The sequence below is a fragment of the Macaca mulatta genome, chromosome 15, assembly GCF_049350105.2.
Source record: "Macaca mulatta isolate MMU2019108-1 chromosome 15, T2T-MMU8v2.0, whole genome shotgun sequence".
Lineage (NCBI taxonomy): Eukaryota > Metazoa > Chordata > Mammalia > Primates > Cercopithecidae > Macaca > Macaca mulatta.
In genome coordinates, this window is record NC_133420.1 from 36,355,903 (window position 1) to 36,383,419 (window position 27,517).

The window sequence follows — 27,517 nt, forward strand, 5'->3', positions numbered from 1 at the left end:
GGAGTTCGAGACCAGCTTACGCAACACAGTGAGACCCCTGTCTCTACAAAAAATTTTAAAAATTGCCAGGTGTGGTGTCACAGCTACTTGGGAGGCTGAGGTAGGAGGATGGCTTGAGCCCAGGAGGTTGAGGCTGCAGTGAGCTGTGGTTGCACCACTGCACTCCAACCTGGGTGACAGAGGAAGACCCTGTCTCTAATAATAATAATAATAATAATAATAAACAAAAAATAAGTAAATAAATAATAAATAGCTTCCTCCATTAGCAGGCCTTTGTTATGGAGAGTGCTCTAGGCATATTTGAAAATAGTTACCTCCCCCACCCCTTTCTGAAGCATGAGAAGATTTTCTCCAATCTTTTTCTTGAGAACCTGGTGGGGCTTCTGGAGCCCCACCCACAAAAAAAGTGGGAGACCCCCTAAGACTGGCCCCCAGGCGTTTTTAACTCAACCTAGTTAAAGGTTGAGCCTCACACTGTCTCTAGCAACTCATCAATTACCAGTGAAATGTTCTTATCAGCTCCTGGCTCCAGCAGCTTCTGCTCCTGGTAAGCTGAACTCAGCTCTGATTCTCTATATTCTCAGGTCTCAATGGTTTATAGGGTGGTGGCTTGCCCTGTGACCTCAATACTCATGGATCTTAGAAAAGTCATTGATTTTTCAATTTGTTCAGCATTTTTTCTTGTTGTGAAGAGAGGAGTGACGACTTCTCTCTCTTTTTTTTTTTTTTTAAATAAAGATGGGGTCTCACTATGTTGCCGAGGCTGGTCTTGAACTCCTGTGCTCAAGGGATACTCCAGCCTCAGCCCCCAAAGTGCTGGGATTACAGGTATACATCACCGTGTCCAGCCAGGAGCAATGACTTCTAAGCTCTTTATGCGTCAGAGCTGAAACTAAAAGACCTCTGTTAACATTTTGCACATCTCCCAACAATCCTGAGATTTAAGCTCTGTACTCCAGGTTACAGAGAAGAAAGCTAAGGCTCAGAGAGGTTAAGTAATGTGTCCAAGGTCACCCAGCTCGTGAGTGGTAGAGCCATAATTCTTTGTCTTTAGATTCTCATGGTCTTTGAGAAACCGTAGCAATGACCAACATTCCAGAAGTGTTTACCTTTCAGAGATTCTCCAGGGAAATCTGGGCTTACTCATTTAACCCAAGAGAGCAGAGAGAATCTCACAAACCATCTGATCAGTTCTTTGTCATCAAGAAGATGCCCAGGTTACCCAAGACAGAGACTCATCTGGCCCATAGGAGCCACTTTCAGAGTTCATGGGTAACATTTCCTGCATATTCATCTTACTGATATGGAATCATAGTGTTTAAAAGTAGAAGGGGACCAGGCACACAGTAGCTCATGCCTGTAATCCCAGTACTTTGGGAGGCCAAGGCAGGAGGATCACTTGAGCCCAGGAGTTTGTGACCAGCCTGGGCAACATAGTGAGACCCCGTCTCTACACACACATACACAGAGTTACAAAAAAGTAGCCAGGCAAGGTGGCATGCACCTGTAATCCCAGCTACTCGGGATGCTGGGGCGGGAGGATTGCTTGAGCCCAGGAGCTCGAAGCTGCGGTGAGCTATGATTGCATCACTGCACTCCAGTCCTCCAGCCTGGGTGACAGAGAGAAACCATGTGACGTTTTTTAAAAAAGGAGAAGGAGCCTTAAAGATCATCTCTTTCAACCCCCTTGTTTTACACATGAGGGACTCTGAGACCCTAGCAAAGTATTGGAAGAAGCACCTACTATCCATTGGCTTTCTACATCCCCAGCCTGCTCTTTTTCCAGATCATTTTCGGAGTAAGTTAGACACGTTCCTTTTTGAGATAGTCCACAAATATGTGATGAAATCTACCCTGTCCTTTGGCCCCTGGGAGGTGGAAGAAGGCAGGCACATGCTCTCGGGGTGCTCTGCATCTCACTGGAAGAATTGAGACACTTCCAGTGGTTAGGCATCCATGTCTTCCCTGAAGTCTAGAGAGATCAGTGGTTCTCAACTGGGGGGGACAATTTTGACTCCCAAGGGGACATTTGGCCACGACTTGAGACATTTTTAGTTGTCATACTGGGGGAAGGGAGTTGCTATACTGGCATCTAGTGGGTGAAGCCCAGGGCTGCTGCTCGACAACCTGAAATGCACAGGACAGACCCCCACAACAAAGAATGGTCTGGCCCAATGTTAATAGTAGCCGCTTTTCCCCTTCGGCCTCCTGGGGCTGCTATAACAGTCCTTCGTGCCCCACCACAGCCACACCATGCAGCTGCCACCTGACTCAGGGCAAAGATATGTCCTCAGCCCGGGAGGCCCCAAGCAGCCTCTAAAGAAAGGGAGCTCACCTCATCTGTTCCGCAAGACCTTACATGACTGAGCGCGTTCTTCTTGGTAGCAGGTGGGAGTCTCTGCCCACACTTCCCCACTGATCACATCTGCGAAGGGAGGAGGAAGCCTTACATAAGCGCAGCCTCAGAGAACCTTCTGTCATTTTGGCAACACAGGGCCTGGGGAAGCCCCTCCCTTCCAAAATCTCATGGGGAGCACGGTTCTGTTCTGAATGGGCCCCGGAGGGTTTGCCTGCTACCTGCAGGATACAGGTACATCTGAGCTCTTTAGCCTTTGAGATTAGCCTTGCCAGCCTCATCTCCATCCTCCACAACCGCAGCCCCCATTCCCGCCACACTCTTCGCCCACACGCCCTGTGCTGCTTGGGGCCAGCCAATGTGCTTCCGTTGTGGGGCCTCTGCTCATGGTGTCTCCTTCCTGTAACATCCCTTCCTGCCTTGATTGCCTGCGCAAGGCCCATGGGTGAGATGCTCATCTGTGAAGCTTCCGGACCCTTCTCCCTGCCCTCCCTGCCAAACAGCTATGCTCTCTTCTTGCTCTGTTGATTCCAGGCACACCTCTCCAGCCATCATAGCTCGCTGGATCAGAAGTATTTGCAAGTGTCTGTATCCCCTCTCCACCTGCCTCCTGTGGATGCCAAGTGCCTCATGCCAGTGCCTGATTCAGGCCCAGGGCCCAACACAGGGAAAGCTTATTGAATAAGCAAGCAAGTGAGTGAACAACAAGGTAGACGGGGGTCTCACTAGGCTCCTTACTCTCAGGGTGACTACTTCTAGGACGTCATGGTTCCCTATTGGTCACCTGGTATCTGGACACAGGCCATGTGGCCTCAACTCTGCCTCCTCATTGAAACTGTATAATCGACTGGACATGGTGGTTCATGCCTGTAATCCCAGCACTTTGGGAAGCTGAGACAGGCAGATCACTTAAGGTCAGGAGTTCAAGACCAACCTGGGCAACATGGTGAAACCCCATCTCTACTAAAGATACAAAAAGTAGCCATGCCTGGTAGCAATTGCCTGTAATCCCAGCTACCTTGACGTCTGAGGCAGGAGAATCGCTTGAACCTGGTAGGTAGAGGTTGTAGTGAGCCGAGATCATGCCACTACACTCCCTCCAGCCTGGGTGACAAAGTGAGACCCTGTCTCAAAAAAGAAAAAGGAAACTGTATGATCTTGAACAAGTCACTTGCCCCCTCCAGCCTGTGCACCTGTCGGTAGCCAGCTGTCACATCGCAGCGCGCTGCGTTCCATGCATCCGAGGATACGAGGATACGTAGTGGTCTCAAGTTGAGGAGGTAATAGATCCCAACCGAGTTCAGGACTCTCCCTAATTCTCCATTTGCGGTTGCCCTAACTGGCCCCCAGATAGCACTGCTCCTAGGCATGAATACAATGAAAGAAACATTTTCGTGCACTAATAAAATTACCTTCTCTAAAGAAGGCAATTTGCATGTTAATGTTTTGGGTGATTCGGTGCAGCTCCAGTGCCCTCCAGGCTGCAATTTCTCTCTGACAAAGTGACAAAAATAAACTCCCGCATAAAAGAGCATTTCTCCTCTCTCTCATTTGTGCTCTAACGTGACATTCTTAATGTGAATCAAGTTGAAACCCACTGCTCTGTCTTATTTTTGACACTGATCTGCCTCCTGTCACCGCTCCAAATGGCAGGCCAGCTTTGAAGAGCTCCTCAGAGGGGTCTCACCTTGAGGACAGGGCTCGGTCCACTTGGTGAGTGGGCACTGCTCTGCCCCGCCCAAGGCTGAGGCTGGGGTCTTCTGGAGATTCCAGAAGGCCTTGCCAGTTAACTGTTGGACAGCTGAGGAGATGGGGAAGAGGGTTGCTGTTGGTGGCTGAGTTAGGGCCAATTTGCCCATCTTCCAATTTGCCCATCTTTGGATAGAATGGGAATTCTGAGCCGTGGCCCTCCATGAGAATACTCTTTATTCTGCCAGGCTTGGCCCCTCTCATGACTTAAAGACAATCAAGAAAGAAGACCATGTTTCCAGTGTGTCTTCCGTGTGCCAGACACAGGCCCAGCCCTTTATGTCTGTTTTCTATCACTGAGCCCCTCAGAGCCGGGCAGGATAGAGAGAAACTGAGGCTCCCAGCCGGGCAGTGAGTAAGCCAAGATCACCCCGCAGTGTGTAAGAGGCCAACCGTGGATTTGAACTTAGGCATATTTGATATCAAGCCTGGATTTTTTCTACCCTAAGTGGATCACTTAATGTTCAATGGGCAGCCCCCACATGCCATGCACTGGGGGTGATGGGGACGTGCAGGGACGAACAGAACACCCAAGCCCTGGCACTGCTGACATCCGGCAGCCAAGGCAGACATTAAACCTGGGAACGCAGAAATTGCATGTAATTAGACGTTGTGATGCGTTCTGTGAAATAAGTTTTAATGAGGAGGACAGAGAGGACCTCATTTATATGAACAGGTGGATCAGAGAGATGTGTCAGTGAAGGTAATGCTGAGATGGAAGCTTCACCAGGTGGGACTCAGAGTGTTCCAGGCCGAGGCCAGGGACCGGCCCCAAGGTGGGAACACGTGGAGCAGGGTCTGGGAAATGAAGGCCCACAGGGTGACGGGAATTGGGTCATGGGCTCCAGAGGCAGCTGGAGGGCTCGATCCCTCAGAGCAGGGCAAGAAAGGTGGACAGGGCAAGAAATGTTGTTGTTGAAGAGTTTAAAGCGGGGGAGTGTGTGGTGTGGTCTTTTCTTTTCTTTTTCTTTTTTTGAGACAGAAGCTCACTCTGTCACCCAGTCTAGAGTGCAGTGGCGTGATCTCAGCTCACTGCAGCCTCCGCCTCCCGGGTTCAAGCGATTCTTCTGCCTCAGCCTCCTGAGTAGCTGGGACTACAGGCACCCGCCACCACACCCCACTAATTTTTGTATTTTTAGTAGAGACAGGGTTTCACCATGTTGGCCAGGCTGGTCTTGAACTTCTGACCTCAGGTGATCCGCCCACCTCAGCCTCCCAAAGTGCTGGGATTACAGGTATGAGCCACTGCACGCGGCCCTGATTTGTGTTTCTGAAAGGTCATTCTGGATGCTGTATTGGAAGGGGCAATGGTGGAAGCAGGGAGACCAGCGAGGAGGCTGTGGGGGCTTCAGGGGACGACAGCTGTTCAGGTGGGTGAGGGCAGGAGAACACAGATTTATGGTCCTAGGGATGTGGAGGTGTTGAGAGGAGGTGATGAGAGAAGTCTCAAAAATGACCTCAGGCTTCTGGCTTGAACAAGTAGGTGGGTGGAGAGACCATTTATTAAAATGGGTGAGACTCAAGGAAAAACAGAATTGGGAAGGGAAGACCAAGAGATTCATTTTTAACAGGCTAATGCATTATCCCAGCGGCAAAAAAGAAGGCTGGCCTGGAGATGATGATTTGGAGGGCATGGATTCATTGGAGGCATTTCAACTTGGGGAATGAATGACAGGAAGAGAGAGCCAGAGAAAGGGCCCTGTGGGGCCCACAGCAAGGAAAAGCAGACAGAAGCCAGCAAAAGAGAGGGAGCAAGAAGCAGGAGAGTGAGATGAAACAGATGTGGGAAGACTGTGTCTCTAGGAGGGAGGCTTGCACATGGTCACATGCTATGGAGAGAGAGCCGAGAGGAGCTCAGAGCTGAGATGGGAGTGGAAGGCACCCAGGCATTTGGCATGAGCCCTTTAGGAGGAGAGACAGGGAGTGGACGTCCTCTCTTGAGCTGGAAGGGAGGTTGTGGAGGTAGTGCCACCTCAAGAGGGACCAGCAGTCTGGCTGAGGAGGGAGCAGAGACAGAGAGGATAGTGACAGGAAGGCAGGCTTTTCAACCACACAACATCCCAGGGCTGTTTGATGGCAGATGGTGGCATTCAGGAGCAGGGGAGAAGCTGACAAGCTGGGAGCATTAATCAGGACCAACTCTAGACAAACTCCCTTTCCTTCCCTCATCCCTCACCCCCACCACCTCAAGGCCCACCTGCCAGGCCGCCCACAGCACCAGCTCTGTTCCCTAACACCCTAGAAAAGCCCTTTCAAAGCACCAGTACTACTAGTTCCTCTCCTCAGAAAGATCTTCCTCCCCAGTGCTGATCCTTGAAGATCCCAACCCCAGGTTAATTTGGCAAGAGCTATCAAAACATACTAGTACAAATAATGCATACTACTTGACCCGTAAGTTCCACTGGAAGGAGATGATCGCTCATTCAAGCATGTACTGCTATATACACAAAGATGTTCATTGTAGCGTTATTTGCAATATCAAAAGAAGAAGAAAGGAGAAAAACATCCTAAATGTCCATTAGTAGGGGAAGGATTTTAGAAACTCATGGTGCATCTATGTATATGGAATTCTATACAGTCTATAAACAACAGGGTAGATCTATATATGCTGATATGGAGACGTGTCAAGGCACGGTTAAAATTGTGTAAGTGCAGTACGGTACCTATACTGTGATCCTATTTGTGTATAGAATTATATGGATATGGATATTGATGCATGCAGCAGTGCACATATTTCATTTTCATGCATATATGCCAGAAATTGCAAACAGCATTCATTTCCAGTGCACAGGAATCAGAGGTCGCAGGGCAGAGGAGGGAAACAGGACCTTCACTTTCCACTATCTGTGCATTGCCTCTGTCTGAATTTTCTCACCCTGTGCACCACGGGCACTCTGTAACCTATCCTGCCTGTCCAGGCAATGACTTGCTTCTTCCTTTGTGTTCTCACACCCCCATCTCACGTTGGGTCATCCTACCCTCTCCCTGCTTCTCCCTGCCCTGCATCAGAGGATGCTTGCTCACCTCCAAATCCACACAATGGGGGGTCAGCCAGGGCTGGCGGAACTGAGTGGCCATGGTTGCGGCCTTCTGAATCCTCAGATCCTCATAGAGAAAGGCTGTGGTGGTGGAAGAAGAGGTTGATTTACTCTGTGTAAAAGTGGAGCATAGTAAGGAGGTTTTGCACATTTCAGTTCCCAGGCTGAGAGCAGAGAGCACAGGGCAGTAAGAAGGGACCTCCTGGGGCGGTGATGAGCTCCCCATCGCTGGAAGCAACCAAGTGGGGTTGATGGATGGCCGTTGTTACCAATGTCAGGAAGGGCAACCCATGCCCTTCAGAATCTCACAGGGCAACTACAGAAAGCCACAGAAACGGGACCAGAAATCATGCTTTATCTGCCCTGGTTTGAATCTCCACTACTAGCCCCAGCCTGGAGGACTGAGTGAATGGCTAGGTCTGCCCACACCCAACTAACACACAGAACCCAAGACAAATGCAAAGCTTTGCCATATCACTAAACAAAGGCAAACAACCACAGAAAATCAGGGGCCATAAAAGCATCTACCACCCAGATTTTGTTCTGAGGATTAAACAAAAGGTGCCCATAAAGTGCTCACCACAGTGCCTGATGGATATTAAGCACGTGTTGTATACAGGCCACTCTTAGTAATTCTTCTTATCATTCTCGGTGGTGTTGTTACTCTGCAAGGGCGTGGATTGTGTTATCTCTGAAGTCCTTTTTAAGCCAGAGATTTTGACCACTTGCTGAGGAATGAGTGCTGAGCCTCAGAAGGTTCTATAGGAGCCATTAATCTCAACAGAAACGTCTGCAATAGCATGAAGCAGTTGCAGGAAGCAGTGACCAGAACTGTGGCCCTGTCTTCCCAGATGGTGACTCAGGAACTTATGTTCCTGTCGTGGTGGAATCAGGGGTGACGTTGGATGGGACTGGACTGAGACCTCTGGGCCACTCTGCCGTGGCCAGCAGTATGACCTGTGATTAATGAAATGATGGAAGAGTTGCTTTCACCTTTGATTATGTTTGTTATTTGGGTGCTGCTGGCTTCTGGGGGTAATGATTTTCCTGCAAGGTCTATTTATGGTTCAGTCCTGACACTTATTAATTTCTCCATCCGGCCAAGGACAAAGGTGATAGTGACTTGCTGTTGCTGTAATGCTTAATACAATGGCTGCGCATGTGCAGCTTCTGTTCCTGAGCTGGCAGGGTGGGCGGTGGCAGCAGCAAGGCTTTTCTCCTTGAGATTTCATGTGGGTTGGGGGGGAACTGGTAGGGAGCAGCACCACCACTTACCACTCTCCAGCAATGTGACCTTGGGTAGATGGAGTGTGACCTTGGGCAGGTGCTTGGGTCTCCCTGAGCTCAGCACTTTCTCTAACAATGTGTGTATTGGCAGTCCAACCTCTAAGGGTGGCAGTGGGACATGATAATGCCGAGTGGGAATCCTGGTGGGCAGAATGTCCTCAATAAACGTGGACATTCCACTTAAAATATTCAGAAGTCTCCATCACTTCCAATACTTATGGAATCCTCAGGGATCACCCCATCCAGCCCCTCACTTTACAGAGGGGAAGCAAGTGAGGCCCATTGAGGGAAAGTGACCAACTCAAAGCCACACAGTGCACAGGGGCAGGGACCATGGAGATCCCAGGCCCCTTCACTCAGATTCCTGGCCTCATGGAACTCAGTCCAGCAGGGTGACAAGAAATTGGCCAACTTCAGTAAGAGAAAATGAAACCAATATTGTGATAGCACTCCAGGCCAGTGAGGTGAGAGAGCGGACTCCGAAGTGGGAATATGATGGGAAACACTTGTGCTGCTATTTTTTTTTTTTTTTCTCCGAGACAGAGTCTCACCCTGTCTCCCAGGCTGGAGTGCAGAGGCACAGTCTCAACTCACTGCAACCTCCCTATCCTGGGTTCAAGCAATTCTCCTGCCTCAGCCTCCTGAGTAGCTAGGATTACAGCTGTGCGCCACCATGCCCGGCTAACTTTTGTATTTTTAGTAGAGATGGAGTTTCACCGTGTTGGCCAGACTGGTCTCGAACTTCTGACCTCATGATCCGCCTGCTTCAGCCTCCCAAAGTGCTGGGATTACAGGCATGAGCCACTGTGCCCAGCCTGTGCCACTGTTTTTTAAGCACTGTATTGCTTTTTTTATGTGATACGTTGTGGGGGGGCAAAAAAAAAGGCACTCAGGGCAGATATTACTATCCCTACTTTATAGATGCAGAAACTGAGACCCAGAAAAGTGAAATGCCTTGACAGCCAGTAAGTGGCAGAGCTGGCACCCAGATCAGCTCATCTGAGTCTCTGTCCCTATTCATGCAGCCGAATGCCATCTCACTGGGAGATGCCCAGGTTTGATCTACCACATGTGGAGTCCTTCGAGATCCCAGCCCCAGGCCTAGAGAGACTGTGGTCAAGTCTGGGGGAACCGTGCAGCAGCAGACAGGGAGCTAGGCTGCAAGATGCCCTAAGAATGGAGAGAAAGCTGAGATTCCTGTGATGAACTGCCTTGGAGTTTGTGCAGCCTTCACAGATAGCTCTTCTGGGGGCCGTTTCACCGCACAGATAGGAAGCACTAAGCTAATTCTAGTCAAGATCATTCAGCTTTATTTCCTACCAATGATTGCAAACAGCAAACTTGTATACTTTTACATTTAGAATTGTACGATGAGACAGAAACATCTAGTCTAGGTGAGTAATAAGAAAGAGATTTAAAGGTTGGGGAGAGAGAAGGGCTTGGCCAGTGGCTGTTTAAGCACACCAATCCCGGGAAACAGAATTACTAGCAAGGAAGCTCAGGTATTTTTGAGAGGAAGAAAATACCTCATATTCTGTCTGGGATAATATCCCTGGCTGTCGACAATGATTTGGATTTAATTATATCATATATTCAAATGTACTCTGTAAACTGTAAAATAATACATAAATGTCAGATGTTAAGAAAGCGTAATGCAGAAAAAAGAGCGTGGGCTTGAAAGTCAGCTAGGCATGTAAATGCTGCCTCGCCCACCTAGATGATGACCTTGACAAGCCACTTAGCCTCTCTGGGCCTGTGTTCCTTGACTGTAAATGAAGAATACGTGTAAACATGTCTTCTTCCCACCATTACCCTGAGAAGTAGATGAGAAAAATGGATATTCTTTGTAAACTGGAAAGTGCTATGAAGACATAAGATAGGATTCTTGTTCCCATCCTTAGCTGGGGAATAGATGATGAGATTATTGGTGAGCAGCTCCCAGTGTTTTCATAAAGCCCTGAGTGCAAGGATGCCTTCCCAGGAGTGGAGAGCAGGGGGCTTCGGCCTAGAAGGAGCTGGTGGGCCATCCTTACCCAGCCTATTGACAGAATGAGGCCATCATCTGTCAGGGGCCACCTCTCAATATCCAAGTGGCAGTCTCAGATGAGAGATGTGTGGCTGGCTGCGACTGGAGTGTTTTGAAGGCTGCCTTCTCCAGCAACATCCGTCAACCCAAATGAAGTTTAGAAAAGTACTCAACAGCTTATCTTGTGGCATGCAGGGCAGGTAGGGAAAGCCTGTTTGCAAAGACCAACGAATATAACTGCACCTTCTTGTTGACATCCAGCAGAGATAGATGAGGCTGCATCCCTCATTCACTGCAAGGCCAGTATTGCTTCTGTTCTAAATGACTGGAATTAACACTTGGTCAAATCTTTGACCCACCTTGGCCTCTCAAAGTGTTAGGATTACAGACATGAGCCGCTGCACCTGGCCAAATCTTCGAAAACTCTCGAAGCAGCAGTGGAGTAAGGGAGTTAAAGAGCGTGGTGGTTGGGGTCTGCCACCTACCAGCCATGTGATTCTGGCAAGTCTCTTGAATGTAAAATGGATTGTCAATACCCGCTTCATAAGGTTTTTGTCTGAGTAAATTAAATAATGTGAAGGCACCCCATAGCCCAGGGCCTTCCACATAATGAGGGCTAAATATGAATGATTACTGTTTACTTTCATTACTTTTACTGTAACAGGACATTAAGGCAATGTTACCAAAAAGATCCTTTCAACTCCCAATCCAAGCTGTGAGGGGTTTTCTGAGTGCTAGTGAAGGAGGAGGGAAGAAGTGTAGGGTTGCTTATATTTTTTTCTAAATGGCTCAGGTAAATTCAGAGACTTGAGGAGTAGTAGGAGAGTGTCCCCAAGAGCTAGGTGCACCTCAGCAGAACTGAGGATTTGAGGGTGGTATGAACCGAATTGTATCTCCCACAAAATTTACATATTGAAACCCTAACTGTCCTCCATGTGGCTGTATTTGGAGATGGGGCCTCTAAGGAAGTAATTAAGGTTAAATGAGGTCATAAGTGTGAGTCCCTTATTGAATAGGATTAGCGTCCTGATAAGAAGAGACACTAGAGAACCCAATCTGCCTCTCTGCCATGTGAGGACACGGCAAGAAGGTGGCCGTCTGCAAACCAGGAAGAGAGCCCTTACCAGAACATGACCGTGCTGGCACCCCAGTCTCAGACTTCCAGCCTCCAGGACTGTGAAAGTAAATTTCTGTTGTTGAAGCCACCCAGGCTATGGTATTTTGCAGCCCAAGCAGACTAAGACCAGGAGCAGAGAGTGAGCAGTGGGACTTCAGAGGAGAAAGCTTGTTCTGTGTCCCCAAAGGCTCTTGATCACCCACAGCAGAGACAGCCCAATACTAGGTTTCTCAAAGACCATTCTCTTTTTTTTTTTTTTTTGAGACGGAGTCTCTCTCTGTTGCCCAGGCTGGAGTAGAGTGGTGCGATCTTGGCTCACTGCAACCTCTGCCTCCCAGGTTCAAGCGATTCTCCTGGCTCAGCTTCCCAAGTAGCTGGGATTACAGGCACCTGCCACCACATCTGGCTAATTTTTTGTGTGTTTAGTAGAGACAGGGTTTCATTATGTTGGCCAGGCTAATCTAGAATGCCCAACCTCGTGATCCACCCACCTCAGCCTCCCAACGTGCTGGGATTACAAGTATGAGCCACTGGGCCTGGCCAGACCATTCTCTTAACTTCTTCGCTCCACTGCCTCCCATAGAGCCCTTCAAGAGATGGCCAAGTTGGCATGTTCATTCCATTTCCTGATCACTCACTGGGGCAGAAGCCCCAATGCTGCTGTTACAAATGCAGTTTCTGGGGCCTCACTGCCAACAGACAGAACCCCCAGGGTGAGGGAACAGGAACCTGCATTTCTGGCAAGGTCCCTAGATTATTTTATGTATAAGATGTTTGAAAACCATTGACCTTGAGGGGGAGGCCAGTCTCCTCAGTCTGAGGTGTCAGAGGCCCTCCTACATGAGATTCCTGGCTTGCCCTCACACCCACATCCAACCATGGGCGAACCTCAGATGGCACTGGCACTACCCTCGGACCATATCCAGGATCTAATCATCCCTCACCACCTCCACCAGTACCATACTGGTCCAAGCCACCCCATCAGCTTTCTCTGGGAGTGATGCAGTTGCCCCTGAATGGATCTCTTTGTTCTCACATGTGCCCCTACCACTGGGTTTCAGCACAGCTTCCACATTGACATGTCACTTCAGGACTCCCCAGTGACCTCCCATCTTCTTCAGTTGGAAATCCAAAGTCTTGCCATGGTCTACAGGGCCCCCTGTGGCCTGGACTCCTGGAACCTTCCAGGTCTCCTCTATCACAGCCCAGACAGGGAAGGGAGACGGCATGGAGAATGTTCTCTCCCGCTTAGTGGGCAAGCAGTGATGCTGGAAGAATCCGGGGCTGTGCGGTTTCTCAGAAAGGACTTAATGCACAGTTGGAACCATTCCATGGCTTTTCAGCTCCATCATTAGTCTTTTAAAAATAACTGGTTGGGTTTGCTCTCAATCAAAGTGTCTTTAAAATGTAGACATTTTTAGCCCAAAGTCAAGCTTCTCTCAGTTTGGGGGCAGGTCCTTTTGCAAATAAGCCCCGCTTTGCAGATGGGCCTTCTGAGTCAAGTTTATACAGACTGGACTGTGCAGTGGGGGGCGGGGAGGGGAAGGAGCGGGGTTCAGCATCACCTGGGATCTTGTGAGAGATGCAAACTCCCAGGCCCCACCTCAGCCCTCCAAATCAGAAACTGTGGGGCTGGACCTTCCATCTGTATTTTAACAAGCCCTCTGGGGGGTTCAAAAGTTCAAGAGCCTCTGGTCTGGATCATTGCGCTTTCATAAGTCTGTAAATCTTCTAAGAGAAGGGTTTCCATGGGTCTCTTTTTTCTTCACCCCTTGGCTTACCTCAGTGTCCTCGGCTATAAAGTGGGCATAATAACACCTGCATCACACAACTGTTACAAGGGTCACAGTCAATTCAGTGGATTAAATGCATCTTTATTGATGCTCACTGTGTGCCAGGCTATGCTGGGCTCTGGGAATGTAGAGAAGACAGGGACATGGTCCCCACCGGCAGGAGCAGAGTCTCATTAGAGAGACAGCCATATACCCATGGATTTATCCTAATATATGATGAGAAACAAGAAGCAGCAGCATGCAGGGTGATTAACTCCACCTGGGGATGGTCAAGGACAGATTCCCAGAACCAGTGACCTCAGAGGCTAGGTTGGGGATATTTTTAAAATCATATGTGTGTGTGTGTGTGTGTGTGTGTGTGCATGTGTGTGTGCTTGAATAATTATCAACAATGAGCGTGGATTTATCTTGTTTGGAAAATTCAGAAAAGAATGAAGATATTAAAATATCCTATAAGTCTAGCACTGCCTTCCCCCGTGCCCCGTGGTACTATAAATAAGTTTGCAATGAATACCATTGTATACATTGTTTTCCTTTGGAAGGAATATTTTCTTAGGGCAAATTCCTAGGATTTGTGAGCACTGTGTTCAATGATATAAACACATTTATTTTTTATTTTTTTCCTCCTTACCTCCCTAATAAACATTTGAATGGCTCTTAAAACTTTCACCAAATTGCTTTTCAAAAGTCTATAGCAATTTCACCACTACTTCCCATTATGAGTATTTAATACTTTTGTTAGTTTACTTGGTGAGCAATAGCCCGTGTGGCTTAGATGGGGCCAGATGTCTTCTCTCTTATTTGCTGATATATGTGAATAGCCCATTCATGTGCTTTGTCCATTTGGTATTCTATGAGATTTTCTTTTAAAAAATTTTTTAGAAGACAGGGTCTTGGCTGTGCCCGGTGGCTCACGCTTGTAATCCCAGCACTTTGGGAGGCCGAGGTGGGTGGATTGCTTGAGGTCAGGAGTTTGAGACCAGCCTGGCCAATGTGGTGAAACCCCATCTCTACTAAAATACAAAAAAATTAGCTGGGCATGGTGGTGGGCACCTGTAATCCTAGCTACTAAGGAGGCTGAGGCAGGAGAATTGCTTGAACCCAGGAGGCAGAGTTTGAGCCAAGATCATGCCACTACACTCCAGCCTGGGCGACAGAGCAAGATTCCGTCTCCAAAAAAAAAAAAAAAAGACAGGGTCTTGTCTGTTGCCCAGGCGGGAGTGCTGTGGTGTGATCATAGCTCACTTCAGCCTCAAATTCCTGGGCTCAAGCATCCTCCTGCCTCAGCCTCCCAATGTGCTGGGATTATAGGGTTAAGCCCTCTTACCCAGCCTCTGTAAGGATTTAGGTATTTTTAACATGAAATCAATTACTAAACCAATCTTACATTTATTAAAAACAAAAACAACCATCTGCTCTCGGCCCAGCCGACCACCCCCAGCACATCTCTGCCTGTCAGAGCCCTCCTCATTCTGCAAGGCCCCACTGTCGTGCCCGCTTCCCCATAAGCCTCCACCGACGCCCCAACCCCTAGATCCTCCAAGGTGTTGGATTCAGTGTTTCCTGCAGATTCTACCATTTCCATCCTCAGGCACCCTTGGCAGGGATGCTTCAGAGGGTTTCCGGGAATAAGGTGCAGAAGCAACAGTGCATAAGGCTTGGGTCCAAATCCCAGCCCTGGCAAAAGTAACCCTGGTGTAAAACCATATACATACATATATATACATATATACACATACATATATGTATGTATGTATATGATTTTACATATATATGGGTTTTACCTGTATATATAACACACATATATATATCTTTATATGGGTTACTGGTTATACATATATACACATATATATTCTACTTTGATAAAAAGTTAAGTAGAATATATGTGCAAAAAGTTTGCATTGTATTTTTTTTCAAAGTAATACATGTACCTGACTTCAAATTCAAATAGTAGTAAGGGGTTCATAATTAAAAGCATCTCCCCCTACATCATCTCTTTCCACACACTAGAATTTCCCACTGCAGATGTTTAAATTATATCCATGTTTACTGTAGAAAATCACAAAATGCAGACAAGCGGAAAGAAAGCCAAGCCAGCACAGTGAGATCCCGCTTCTTGTTTTAGAGTATCTTCTAGATAATATTGCCGTGACTTTTTTTTTCCCCCAAATTGTTCCTCATTGTATGCTTTCTATGCGTTATAGCTCTAATCACATTCTACCACCAACTAAGGGAACAAAACTGATATTTGTTGAGTAAAGAAGTGCAGTGAGTGGCTAGATCCTTGCCATTCAAAGTGTGGCATCAGCACCATCAGGAAGCTTGCTAGAAATTCAGTGACTTGGGCCCCACCCCAGGATTCGCATTTGAACAAGCTGGTATTGGAGTGTGCATTACAGCTGGGAAGGGCTTTGCAGAGCAGAGTTACTCAAAGTTGTAACCCATAGACTGTCACAGTCCTGGACAAGAGGCCTGAGCCAGAATGTAGACAGCACGCTGCTTCCTTTATAGAGGAAGACGTGCTATTATACTAAATACTGTCAACAGAACTAAACAATGTGATTGATGAGGACCGTGATTAACATTCTGGCCCAAGCTCCTTATCTTGTCAGGGACCAGGGACACACAGTTCGTGGGCTTGGCACTGTCAGCCTGCCACACTTTGAGTGGCGCTGTTTAGATCACACAGTTGGGAAGTAGAGAGCTGGGACTGGGTTTCTCTGGCTTTAGATCCTAATCTTCTCAGTCTGTGTGTATCTGACCCTCCCACCCGACTGTCTCACACACACACAGATGCACATACTTACACGGGCACACGCCCAGCCTATGAGAGCCCTGGCCCAGAGTTGGTGATTAGGAAACATCTGTCTCTTGAGTCAGACCAAGGCTCCCGTTCCCCTGTGTTCCCCCAGGCTGCTGTTTACATTAAAAGTAACCCTGGTGTAAAACCCATTTTAACAACTCCTTCTATCAGGATCAAACAGAGCAGCGGCCTTGTAGGATGTCTGGAGTCAAGAGAACCTAAGCCCAAGAGCTTTGATGGACTAGGAGGGAGACAAAACACAACTTCTTTGCTCAGCTCAGGTTCCCAAGGCAAAAATAGCTCTGGGATCCCAGGGTCTGTATGTGACCCAGGATCTACAAACTCTAGGCCAGCCTTCTGCCCCTACTGCCAGAAGCAGGTAAATAATGCACAGTCACCAGGAAGGTGTGGATTTCAGAGTCAACACCAGCCTAATCTAAAATGCCACGTGGTGTTCATTTCAGCCTTACTGTCACCTTTCCCAAGGAGCTCAGGGACTCCTATAGGTTTAGATCCCAGGGTCCCAGTTTTACTTGGACATTGGGAAGACTCAGACCCTTTCAGGCAGTTGAAACTTTTAACTGAGTTTTTAACAACTTACTTAAAAAACTTGGGAGTCAGTTTGAATTTCCAGGCCACTCTTCCCTGGCTCTGTGACCTTAGAGAAGTTACTTAACTTCTCCAGCAGCTTTTTTTTGTTTTGTTTTGTTTTGTTTGTTTTGTTTTGTTTTTTGCTTTTTTTTTTAAGACGGAGTCTCGCTCTGTCACCAGGCTGGAGTGCAGTGGCGCGATCTTGGCTCAGTGCAACCTCCAACTTCCTGGTTCAAGTGTTTCCCCTGCCTCAGCCTCCTGAGTAGCTGGGATTACAGGCACGCACCACCACACCCAGCTAGTTTTGGTATTTTCAGTAGAGATGAGGTTTCACCATATTGGCCAGGATGGTCTCGATCTCCTGACCTCATGATCTGCCCACCTTGGCCTCCCAAAGTGCTAGGATTACAGGCATGAGCCACCGCACCTGGCCATCAGTTTCTTGATTTGTAAGATGGGGCACAATAATATTGACCTCATAAAGGTATTGTGAGAATTAGTGGCAGTGTTGGTAAAGCACCTAGTGTCAATGCACCCATTCATCCACTCACTCATTCATCTATATTGAGCACCTCTGGGCAGCACAGGAAGCGCACAGTCCAGAGAGGAGGATGGAGACCACACAAACAGACAGACACAGAGCAAGCCACAGCCGGTGCTGCAAAGAGAAGTGCAGGAATCCTGTACCAGGGGCCAGGTCTAAACTGGGGATCAGGGAAGGTTTTCCTGAATGAGTGATTTTGAGCTCAGGTCCCAAAGATAAGTAGACGCTTATAAGACAAAGCCAGGGTAGAGCATTCCAGGGGTGTTGTAGGCATGACTATTTATTCTTTCCAGAATACAATTTGGGCCAGAGAAATGACAGTTGGGTTTATTTTACTTTTGGGGGTAAAATTTGCAGACAGCAAAATGCATGAGCCTTAAGGCACAATTTGAGTGCATTTTGACAAAAGCACACACCCAAAGATAGAATTTTGCTATCAAACCGGGTTTATCTTCATGTCTTCATAACCTTGTTCCCTGATTATAAAAGTTAAGAAGCTGGGGTTTTTTTTATTTTTGTTTTCTGAGATGGAGTCTCGCTCTGTCACCCACGCTGGAGTACAGTGGCACGATCTCAGCTCACTGCAACCTCTGCCTCCCAGGTTCAAATGATTCTCCTGCCTTAGCCTCCTGAGTAGCTGGGATTACAGGCATGTGCCACCATGCCCGGTTAAATTTTGTACTTTTGGTAGAGATGGGATTTCTCCATGTTGACCAGGCTGGTCTCAAACTCCTGACCTCAAGTGATCCACGCACCTTGGCCTCCCAAAGTGCTGGGATTGTAGTCATGAGCCACTGCGCCTGGCCAGGAGCTGGGTTTTAATGGGGGCATTTCACTGTGGACATTTTACAAGGCTTTGAGCTAGGTTTAAATCTTATATAACTTTCCCCAGTTCTCTCCATGTCCCTGAGACTCAACTTCCTCATCTGTAAAATAGGGTTAATCGAACTTACTTCACAGGGCTGTGTGAGAGATTGGGTCTGCACATGGCCGTAAAATGCCCAGCAAGTGCCTGGTGGGCACTCTGTGAGTTAGCCCTGCTAGGAGTTTCTGGAATGGAGACGGTGGTGGGGAGCAGGGCTAGCTCTTGCTGACACCCTTGTGGCTGGAGATGGGCCTTCCCAGGGCAGCACAGGGCAGCTGTGTGCACCCCCTCATCCAGTCTCTCTGTTCACAGGGATGTGTCTGCAGGCCTTCGTAGAAGCTTTCTTTGTCCTGGCTCAGAGGAAGTTCAAGATGCTGCCACTTCATGAGCAGGTGGCCTCGCTCATCGACCTTTGCGAGTACCACCTGTCCCTGCTGGATGAAAAGCGCCTGGTGTGTGGCCGGGGCGTCCCGTCGGGGGGCCGGCCCCCGCACCGTGCCACTCCCCAGGAGCCCTCCCCATCGGCCCAGCCAGCAGGGGACAACCCCCCACCCCGCACCAGCTGTGCCAATAAGCTCTCCCTTCCCCGACATACCCTGTCCTGAGGGCCACTCTGTCCTCCTGAAGACAGAAGACCAGAGCGGCTTTCAGGGCTGGAGAGCCCCAGGCATTCTGCCTGCAGAGGAATGGCAGGCAGGCTGCCAAGGGGCCCGGCTGAGGTCCCCACGAACTGTCTCTGTGTGCGTCTAAGCTGTGCTTCACCAGGCTGGCTGGTTCTCACCTGCCTTCCTCCTCGCACCTCCTGGTGATACACCCTGTTTTCGAGTCATCAGTGGACATGTGACATCTAAAACATGACAGATGGCACCTTCTATTCTGGGCTCACAGGAAGCACCAACTGGGGCAAATCTGTTGTGTTTGGGGCACAGGACACAGTCGGTCCTAAGGCCCGGAGCTGTGGAGAGGAAGCCGAGTGTTGGGATCTGCTGCCGGGGCCTCCGCGTGCCCACCGGGAAAAGCCCGAGAACGTCGTGTTTATTTCCTGCCTCCCGTTCCGAGAGAAGGAAGTGGAAATATCAAGTAGGCGTCTGCGAATCTCCCATCCCAGGCATGTGCTACATGGGTGTAGTGAACAGATTAACCTCATTTAGTTCATTAGCTTTGCCTGTTGCTGCAATGTTTGGTTTGTTATTAATTAAGAAATAATTAATTAAGAAGTAACTAAGACTCCTGGAGCCTCAGAGCTGGCAGGAGCCTCGGAGGTCATTTTGTTTGATTTTGTTTGACTGTGACCCCAAAGCAGGAATCCCATCTTTAGCCTCCCTGACCAGATAGTCTGAGTGGGCCCCTGCATAGGTGGGGTGCTGGTCACGTGGCCAGTGTGTCCACAACAAGCACTGCCAGGGGTCCCTGCATGCCCAGCACTGTGCTGGGAGCCCTGGATGAGGGAAGGAAATCAGACATGGATAAGAACCAGAGCAAGAGGACATACACTAGTATGTCAGACCTGGTGCCAGGGACAGGGTAGCTCGTGCTTTCTCTTCCATGGGACCCTTTCCTTGTCTCCATCTGTATCCCCAGGTAGCCCCCCTCTCAGAGGAAACGCCTCAGAGGCAGCAGAACGTGGCATTTTGGAAACAGCCTTGGGCATGTCAAGGTCCAGGGCCCGTTGAAGACAGGCAGACAGGACTTGGCAAAGCCACGCTCTCCAGGGTGTGGTTGGATTTGAGGTTAATGTGGCCCTTTCCTGGGGGATCCCTTTAAAGGATGCTGAGAGGCCCTGGGAAGAGCCAATGATCATGCTCCAAGTGAGGTGGAGAAAAGTCTTTGAGGCACTAGTACTGTGCCTGGTGTGGTGCACAGCAGGACTCAGAAAATGCTGGTAGTGCATGGCAAGGCAGAGGGTCCTGGGAGGCACAGGTGCATCCCAAACAAACTCCTGAGACTTTCTCCTCCTTCCTTCCAACATCCTGTCCTGACTCCTGACCCAAACTGATAAGAGCAGTTGACCTGGTTCATAACAGGTACTCAAAAGCATCTGTGGAAACAAGTTACTTGAATCCACCCTCCCCAGAATATTTTTAAACCCAAAGACAAGGTTGTTAATCCAAGATGTCTCCAATTGTTGGCAAGCGATTTCAGAGCAGGGGCTGCTCTGTTCATCCTTGCCTGGCGCTCCTTCTTGCCAGGAGCTCATCTTCTCAAGGAGGAAAACCTGTTTCCCCCGCGGCGTGGCTTCCGTGCAGCGCCCCTTCCCTGCTGCTAGCAGAGCCCAAAGGCCGCTGCCCTTCCCCAGCCGAGAGGGGCCGTGGAACTGAGCCCTGCAGAGCCCACTCTGGGGTGTTCAGTGACAGCAGACTTTTGCAATGACTTTATTTTCCCAAGCAGAAGGCAGGACAAGTGGGAAGGTAGCACAGGCAGGATGTGCCTCCTGAAGTGTGTCGAGTGTCCTCTACGTGGGGTGCTGTGGAGGTGTCATCGGCTCAGTTCCCCAGGTACTAGGGCAGGTCCGTAACGCTGCTCCCCTTTCAGATGAGGAAAGGAAGGCCCAGGAGGCCACGTAGTCAGGACTTGGTCTAGGTGTGTCTGTCTTCGGCTCCTTGTCCCTGGGTGAGCATGAATTCAGCTCCAAGCAGAGACTCCGCAGCTCTACTCCGCGCAGGGCTGCCTGGGGTCTGTCACGGTCTGGTGGCATGGGACAAGGCAATCAGGGCTCCTAAATGGTCCAGTGTGAGAAACAATGTTTGAAGTCCCCATGTAGCTCTCCCAGTCCCTTTTGGCAGAACAAATGGATTTTCCAGAGAAAGACCAGAGTAAGCACCTCTGGGCACCCTTGTCATCAGCTGGGAGCCACCAAAAGTCTTAACAAAGCTCTCACGTGACACCGTTTCTTGAAATTGGTCTTCAGAAAGTACTTGCTTGCCAAAGTGGAGTGCAATGTTCAGGTCTAAAACCAACGAAGCACGTTGAATATTTTGAAAAATAAAATCAAGAGGTTGAATTCCAGCCACCTTGTCTGGGGTGATATGAAAACATCAGCTCTCCTGGTGAGGGCCTCTCCCACCCCTGCCATCATCTGAAGGCGGGCTGCTCCGCCCACCATGGCCCCTTTATCCCGGGAACAGCCCCCTCCTCTGCAGACAAGGCCCTGATAGCCCCACCCACCCGCAGGGCATGGAGCCTCCCTGGTGATTGTTAGGGAAACGAGGCTGTGGTTTTATGAGAGGCCAGTCATGACAGATTGCCCCTTTTCAGTTCAACCAGAGGCTGCTCCATTATCAGAATGAGTGATAGCTGACTCACCCCGCCTCCTCCGTTCCTAATAAGAAGCCCCACTGTGTTTACCCCTTTGGTAATCGGCCACTCGTTTTATTGGATGTAATTGAAGCAATAGCAAAAGCAGATGGTTTCTTCCTCTAAGAGGACAGGAAGCAGAGCCGGCAGTCCGGCCGGCCCAGAGGCACATAGCTGGGCACCCCTGTGCTTTGCTGCAGGATAAGCTCTGTCCCTGGAAGGGCCCTCAGGATCCATCTCCAGCATCTTCTCCCTACCACTCTCCTGCCCCATCCCCCTCCTACTGATGTCTGTCTCTCCCCACCCTCAATGCACACACAGTCCAGCCACATGGATCCTCTCCCTAGTCCACTGGCTGAGTTCCTGAAGAGCTGGGCACTCTGGGGGCTTGGAATGAACGGGTAAGAAGATCAGGCTCAGCCTGTGCTCAGTTTGGGGTTTCCCATCCAAGTATGACAAGTTAGTGGGATCAATCTGGGAAGGGAAGCATCAAGAGAACAGGGCAGACCCACAGAATGGGGCTCACCCACCATTTCTTTGGATGTGCCCCTGGGCAGCCTCCTTGCTCCTGCCATGCTGACCCTACCTGCTCCCTTCCTTCCAACCTCCTAGGGGCACAGGTTCAGCGTTTCTGTTGTTAGGGGCAGGAGCTTTGTCCTCACGGCCTGGCCAAAATGGAGTCTGCAATGGGTGCTTATAAAGACCCGCTGGATTCAGTGCAGCTGTTAGCAAGTGCTGGTCCCAACAGACCCCTCCCCATAGGCAGAGGCAGGGCCTCAGGAGAGAGAAGCGTCCATCCCTGAAACGAACCACTTGGATTCCTCTTACTTCTCCTCCCGGCTTCTGTCCACTCCCCTGAACTCAGACATGGTCTCTCACCTGGGCTTCCACTGCCTCCCTGCCTCTTACCCCTCCACCCTACCCTCCATCCCCATCAATCTGGAAGGAACTTGGAGAGTCACAGAGCTGACATCCAGTCACCTATTGAAAGCAGCCCTCATTGGCACCCTTTCTTTCTTTCCATCCTAAGGCCCACACCTGACACCCGCACCTCTGCAGCCTGCCTGAGCCCCTGTCCGACCCCTGCTCCCAGGACTGTTCGTATCTGTTGTCATGAGACAGGAGGAGGATGTGCTATTTCCCACCACCCTTGTCTTGCTGGCCCCTCTGCTTGGGATGGCCTTCCTCTGCCCAGTGGCAAACAGACTTTCAGTTCAGTTCCAGTGTCCCTGCTGCAATCCCCCAAACAGAGTGAGCAGTTTCTTCCTTCTACTTCCAAGAACTGGAAAGTTCCTGTATTGGCGCGTGCACTGTGGGACCACAGCATTGGTTCCCACCCAGCTGTGAGTTCCTGCAGGGTCAGGCATGTGCTGGGTCCATGTTGGCACAGAGCAGGGGCCAGCAGGTGCTTGCTGTGAATAGGAACGTTTAGCAGACCCCGGGAGAGGAGACAGTGTTATCACGCTTGTTCTCCGCTTCGCCTGTGGGTGTCTTTAAGAAGCACAGATTTCTAAACCTTGCCAAGCTGATCCGCTGAACATCTCTACATCCCCGGCTGCCTTGTTGGCTCCCTGGGACATGGCAGCTGCCCTGTGTCCATCTGACTTTAGGTGTCTATCCACGGCCCTTTGTGGCCAGGCCTGGGCTGCGTACCCATGGGCACCCCCTCTCATTCAATCTCAGAGACAGGACGCCAGGCTGGACGGTCCTCACTAACACCCCTCCAGCCGGCTGGCCAGCCTCCTTTCAACTCTGCATTGCCCTGAGATGGTGTGGGGTTGCTGAGCTCCCAGCAGGTCTTCCTGACGTGCATGTAGGTAGTCAGGGAGATGGAGTGGGAGGATAGGGGCACAGACACTTGAAATGGTGTTCCATGCCTTTCTAGACCCCAGGCCCTTTCCTACGTGTTTTTATCAGCACATGCTCAATCCTTCCCAGTTTACAAAGCACTTCTATATCCATTCAACGCCACGAAGAATGAGGATCACTGGGCACTCTGTTTTCCTGGGGGCGGGGAACTGGCTTCCAGGAGGCTTAGTGACTGACCGAGGTCTCGAGGTCTCTTGCTGGTGAAGTGCAGAGCCAGGATCCGCCTGAGGCCCCCAGCTGGCTCCAGATCCCACACTCCTTCCTTGGCACTTCCTCGGTTCTGCACGGTGCCTCAACATTCCCCAAAACATCCAGTTTTGCAGGTGTGGGAACCCACGTCCCGCAGAGGCTGGGTGTTTGCTCCACTCAGTTCTGGGGACTTAGCTTAAGGCTCTCTGATCTGTTCTCTTCCTGCCGAGCACCCCAGGAAGGCTCTGTGGGTACACCCCAAGGGCTCCAGGTCTCCCAGCCACTTAGTGAGAGTGGCCAGTCCTGTCTCACTTGATCTTTGGGTGCATAAGACGAGATCACAGAAAATGTCATCAGTGTGAAAGTGTTTTGTAAAACCAAGGCGCTGCCCAAACGTAGCGTTATCTTCAGCCTGGCTACTGGCTTCCTACAAAGTGAAGGGATGAAGGTAAAACTCTTTCTGGAATAATGTTATCCATCAAGACAGACAAAACCACACTGGTCAGCTCCTCCTGCCCTCCCCCGCCACCCCCCACCTCCCCTTCATTCCCACATGTTTAAAGACATTCGTAGGCTGAGAAATGATTCCTGCTGCTCCTCCGACACCCGGAATGTGCCTTGTGATTGGCAGAGTGTCCCTCCAGAATAGCTTAATTTTTTTCCCATTTCTTGACTAATGTCCTCTACTCCTTGGCCCTAAAATTGAGAATTGGGCTTGCAATGGCCAGCACAGGAGTATCTTCCCTGAAAGCTCAGAAATGATGGCTCTCCCGGTAGGGAGCTGGCATTCCCCATGGCCGAGAGCACCGTCCTCCTCACATGGAGGGATCATTCACCACCGTGTGTATTAACCTGAAATCCACCTCGCCTTGATGGATATTTTTGCCAGTCTCCCATTTGGTTTGATGAATGTGAGAGAAATATTCCCATATGGCATATGAATTTCTCCCTCACAAAATAAGTCTAAATTTTTTTCTGTTCCCGGAGATGAAGGAGCTCAGCAGAATAGGCCACATCTTCAATTACCTTTATCTCTAGTAGCCCAATGTCTTGATTTTTATATAACTGGGAAAACCACATAGCATAATGCTTACACACACACACACACACACACACACACACACACACACACACACACACACAGAGTACCTATAAGCTTTGATAGAAAATGTCAAAATTACGATGTTTTTCTCATTTCTGGTGATTGGCTTCCGAGTGTTACTTAGAGAGCGGAGTGGAAAGGGCTCTTTGCAGCCCTGCAGTAGTGTCTGGTGCTTACCAAGAGGCTCACAGGAAACATTTCCTCCAACATGAAGGTGTTTGCTAAGATTCCAACCAGGACCCAGTCTTGGGCCACAGAACACTGTCTTCTCCCCGAGGCCTCTCGCAGACCGCAGGGATATTTTCCCTTCACAACCTCTTGCATCAGAATGGGCAAAGTGAGGGCCAACAATCCCAGAGGAGGTTGTGAACTGTTCTGGAAAGCGAGGGCTTTGCAGTCAGACCTTCATATGAACTTTGTTCTGTCTGTTGCACTCTCCCTAAATGACCATGGGCCAGTGACTTTACCTCTCTGATCCCTGCTCCTTGCCTAGATAGTGGGGATCACGTCATAATGTATGTAAAGAGCCGGGTGTGGGACTTGGCACCTGGGAAGTGTCTTAATATGTGTCTGTTGAGAAAAGGAAGGGTCTCGACGTGTGGAAACAAGACGGATGCCAGGAAATACGTCTGCCCACCTCCACGCCCCTGACAGCGGAGGTTCCTGGAGGTCTGGTGAAAGACCTCACATGCTCCAGCCCTGCCGGCTCTGTGCCGAGCTCTGCCTTTAAGAGACTGCAGCTCCTGCCTCTTAAAAGCCTTTAAAAATTCTTTATTAAATTTTCATGGCGCATAAAGTCAAGGTTCTGTTACTTGGCCTCAGTTGTCTTGGCAACTTCGTAAAACGCAATAATAAAACGAAGCTGAGTGTTGCTAAACACAGGCTCATCGTATAAACGACTGCGAAGTACTGGCAGTTTGTTCTGCACGATCATTTTTGACAGCAAATCCACCGGGGTGGACAATGCTTGTTCACTTGGGGTCAGTTGTGAGAAAAGGACACCTTTTAATTTCTTTTCTCCCTTAATGCTTAATATTTGCCTAGGAAGCTAAATATTGCCTCAAGGAAACTGTGAGATCCTGGGGGAGGCAGAGGGAGGGGTTTGGAAAATCTTTCAACCCATTGATCTGCTGGGGACAGTCTCCCGTAGGGAGGGAGGGATCTGTCCCTAGAGTTTGGTCAGAGACTCTGGCTGCCCTGGGAGAGAGGATAGCCCCTTACAGCTTCCCGTGTGCAAGGGGAGCCACAGTGCTCCACTCGGGCTAGGCCAGTGAGCATTGCACGTTTCACCCTCATGGGGAAAGATAGAGGCAGGTGCCTCCCTAGAGAACTAAACCATTCACCCTGCACCAAAGAGGCGATTCCTGGGGCTGCTGGCGGCTCTGTCCCTGGAACGGAGGCCCCTCCTCCTCCTATCACCCCTCCTTCCCTTCTACCCTTGGGGCGCAGCATATATCTGCTCTGAATATTTCAGAATATTTGGCAAGTGGAAAGCAGATGGCCTTGAGTTAAAAACAAAGTGAGACCCCAGCTCCCTGGAAATCCCCTCACCCATTGGCATCAGAGGAAGGTTCATTTCACATGGCTCCCCCCGACGCCCAGGAAGGCCACTTAGGTAGGCCCTGTTTCCCACGGGTAACCCCTGTGGTCCTCTGGATCCCAGTTCACTTTTTAATGACCCATTCAGATTCTGCACATTCCTCAGATGTACCAGCACCTCGGTCCCAGGCTCCTGTGTCACAGGTCATGGCGCTGCAGTGTGGCAGAGCTGTCATGCCACTCTCTGCTGGAGAAACCCGGGGTTGCCTGCCCGTGGCCCTGCAGCCTGGAGGGGAGGCAGCTAGGGCAGTGTGAGAGCTTAGGGCTGGCTTAGGCCAGGCATGTCTTTGGAGGATGGAGTGGGGACTGTGGAGGCCACAAGGAGCCCTTTCACAATGCTGCCTGCCCCACAGGATCCCCTCAGGGCTCAGGCCCCACCTCTGTCTTTAACCCAGACGACTGCAGCTTTCCCATTCTTACTTGATGGGCTTTACAATAAGGGTGTATCCGCAGCTGCTGATGCCTGCCTTTCAATATTACGCATGAGGCAAGGGAAGCCCAGAGAGGGGAGGGGTCTTGCCCCCAATACCCAGCAAGTGAGGACATAAGGCCTCTTCAATGAAGGAACTGGTTTTGCCCTGTGTGATCAGAGGGATGGGGCGGAAGCCAGCACCACCCTCAGCCCATCACCTCACCAAATACCTACAGAAGGGAGCCCAGAGAGCCTCTGGCCCAGGGGTTTTCAAGCTAGATCCCACGGAATCTTAGAGCAGCTCAGCTAGCTGTTTTATATATTGGGGTTGCATGTAAGAAAAAAAGCTTAAAATGCCATCATCCTTTCTAATTTTTTACTTGTGTGGTAAATTGCAGGTTTTCACTTAGCTGGGGGCCCAGAAGTAACTCATCCAAGGTCACCTGAGCCCAGCTGGGACCCCAGGCCCTGCCCTGGAGGATGTGTATGTCATGCTGGCACCGGTGCTCAGGTGCTGGGCTGGCTCACACTGGGCCCAGGGAGTAGCTGTGACACCCCCCTCCGGAGATTGGCTTGGTGTCTTAATCCATTTGTGCTGCTATAACGAAGTACCGTAGACTGGGCGGCGGATAAACAACAGAAATTTTATTTCTCCCAGTTCTGGAGCCTGCAAGTCCAAGATCACAGTCCCTGCATGGTTGGGTCCTGGCGAGGGTTCTCTTCCAGGTTTGCAGAGCGGTTGTATCCTTACATGGTAGGAAGAGAGTGACAGGGATCTCTAGGGTCTCTTCCCAGGGCACTATTCCTGTTCACAAGGGCTCCACCCTCATGACCTAGTCACTTCCCAAGGCCCCACTTCCCTAAACGGAGCTAGGATTTCATC

General features: G+C 49.8%; 1 protein-coding gene across 6 annotated transcripts in view; it reads left to right on the top strand.

Moving 5' to 3' along the window:
- TTLL11 (tubulin tyrosine ligase like 11) overlaps positions 1–25,520 on the top strand; it is a 272,684-nt gene extending 247,164 nt beyond the window's left edge. For all 6 annotated transcript variants that reach the window (XM_077968073.1, XM_028834888.2, XM_077968075.1 and 3 more), the window contains one exon: positions 18,482–25,520. In XM_077968073.1, coding sequence (XP_077824199.1) covers positions 18,482–18,774 — 293 coding nt within the window. In that variant the 3' untranslated portion in view covers positions 18,775–25,520. The remainder of the gene's footprint in view (positions 1–18,481) is intronic.
- The last annotated feature ends 1,997 nt before the right edge of the window (positions 25,521–27,517 follow it).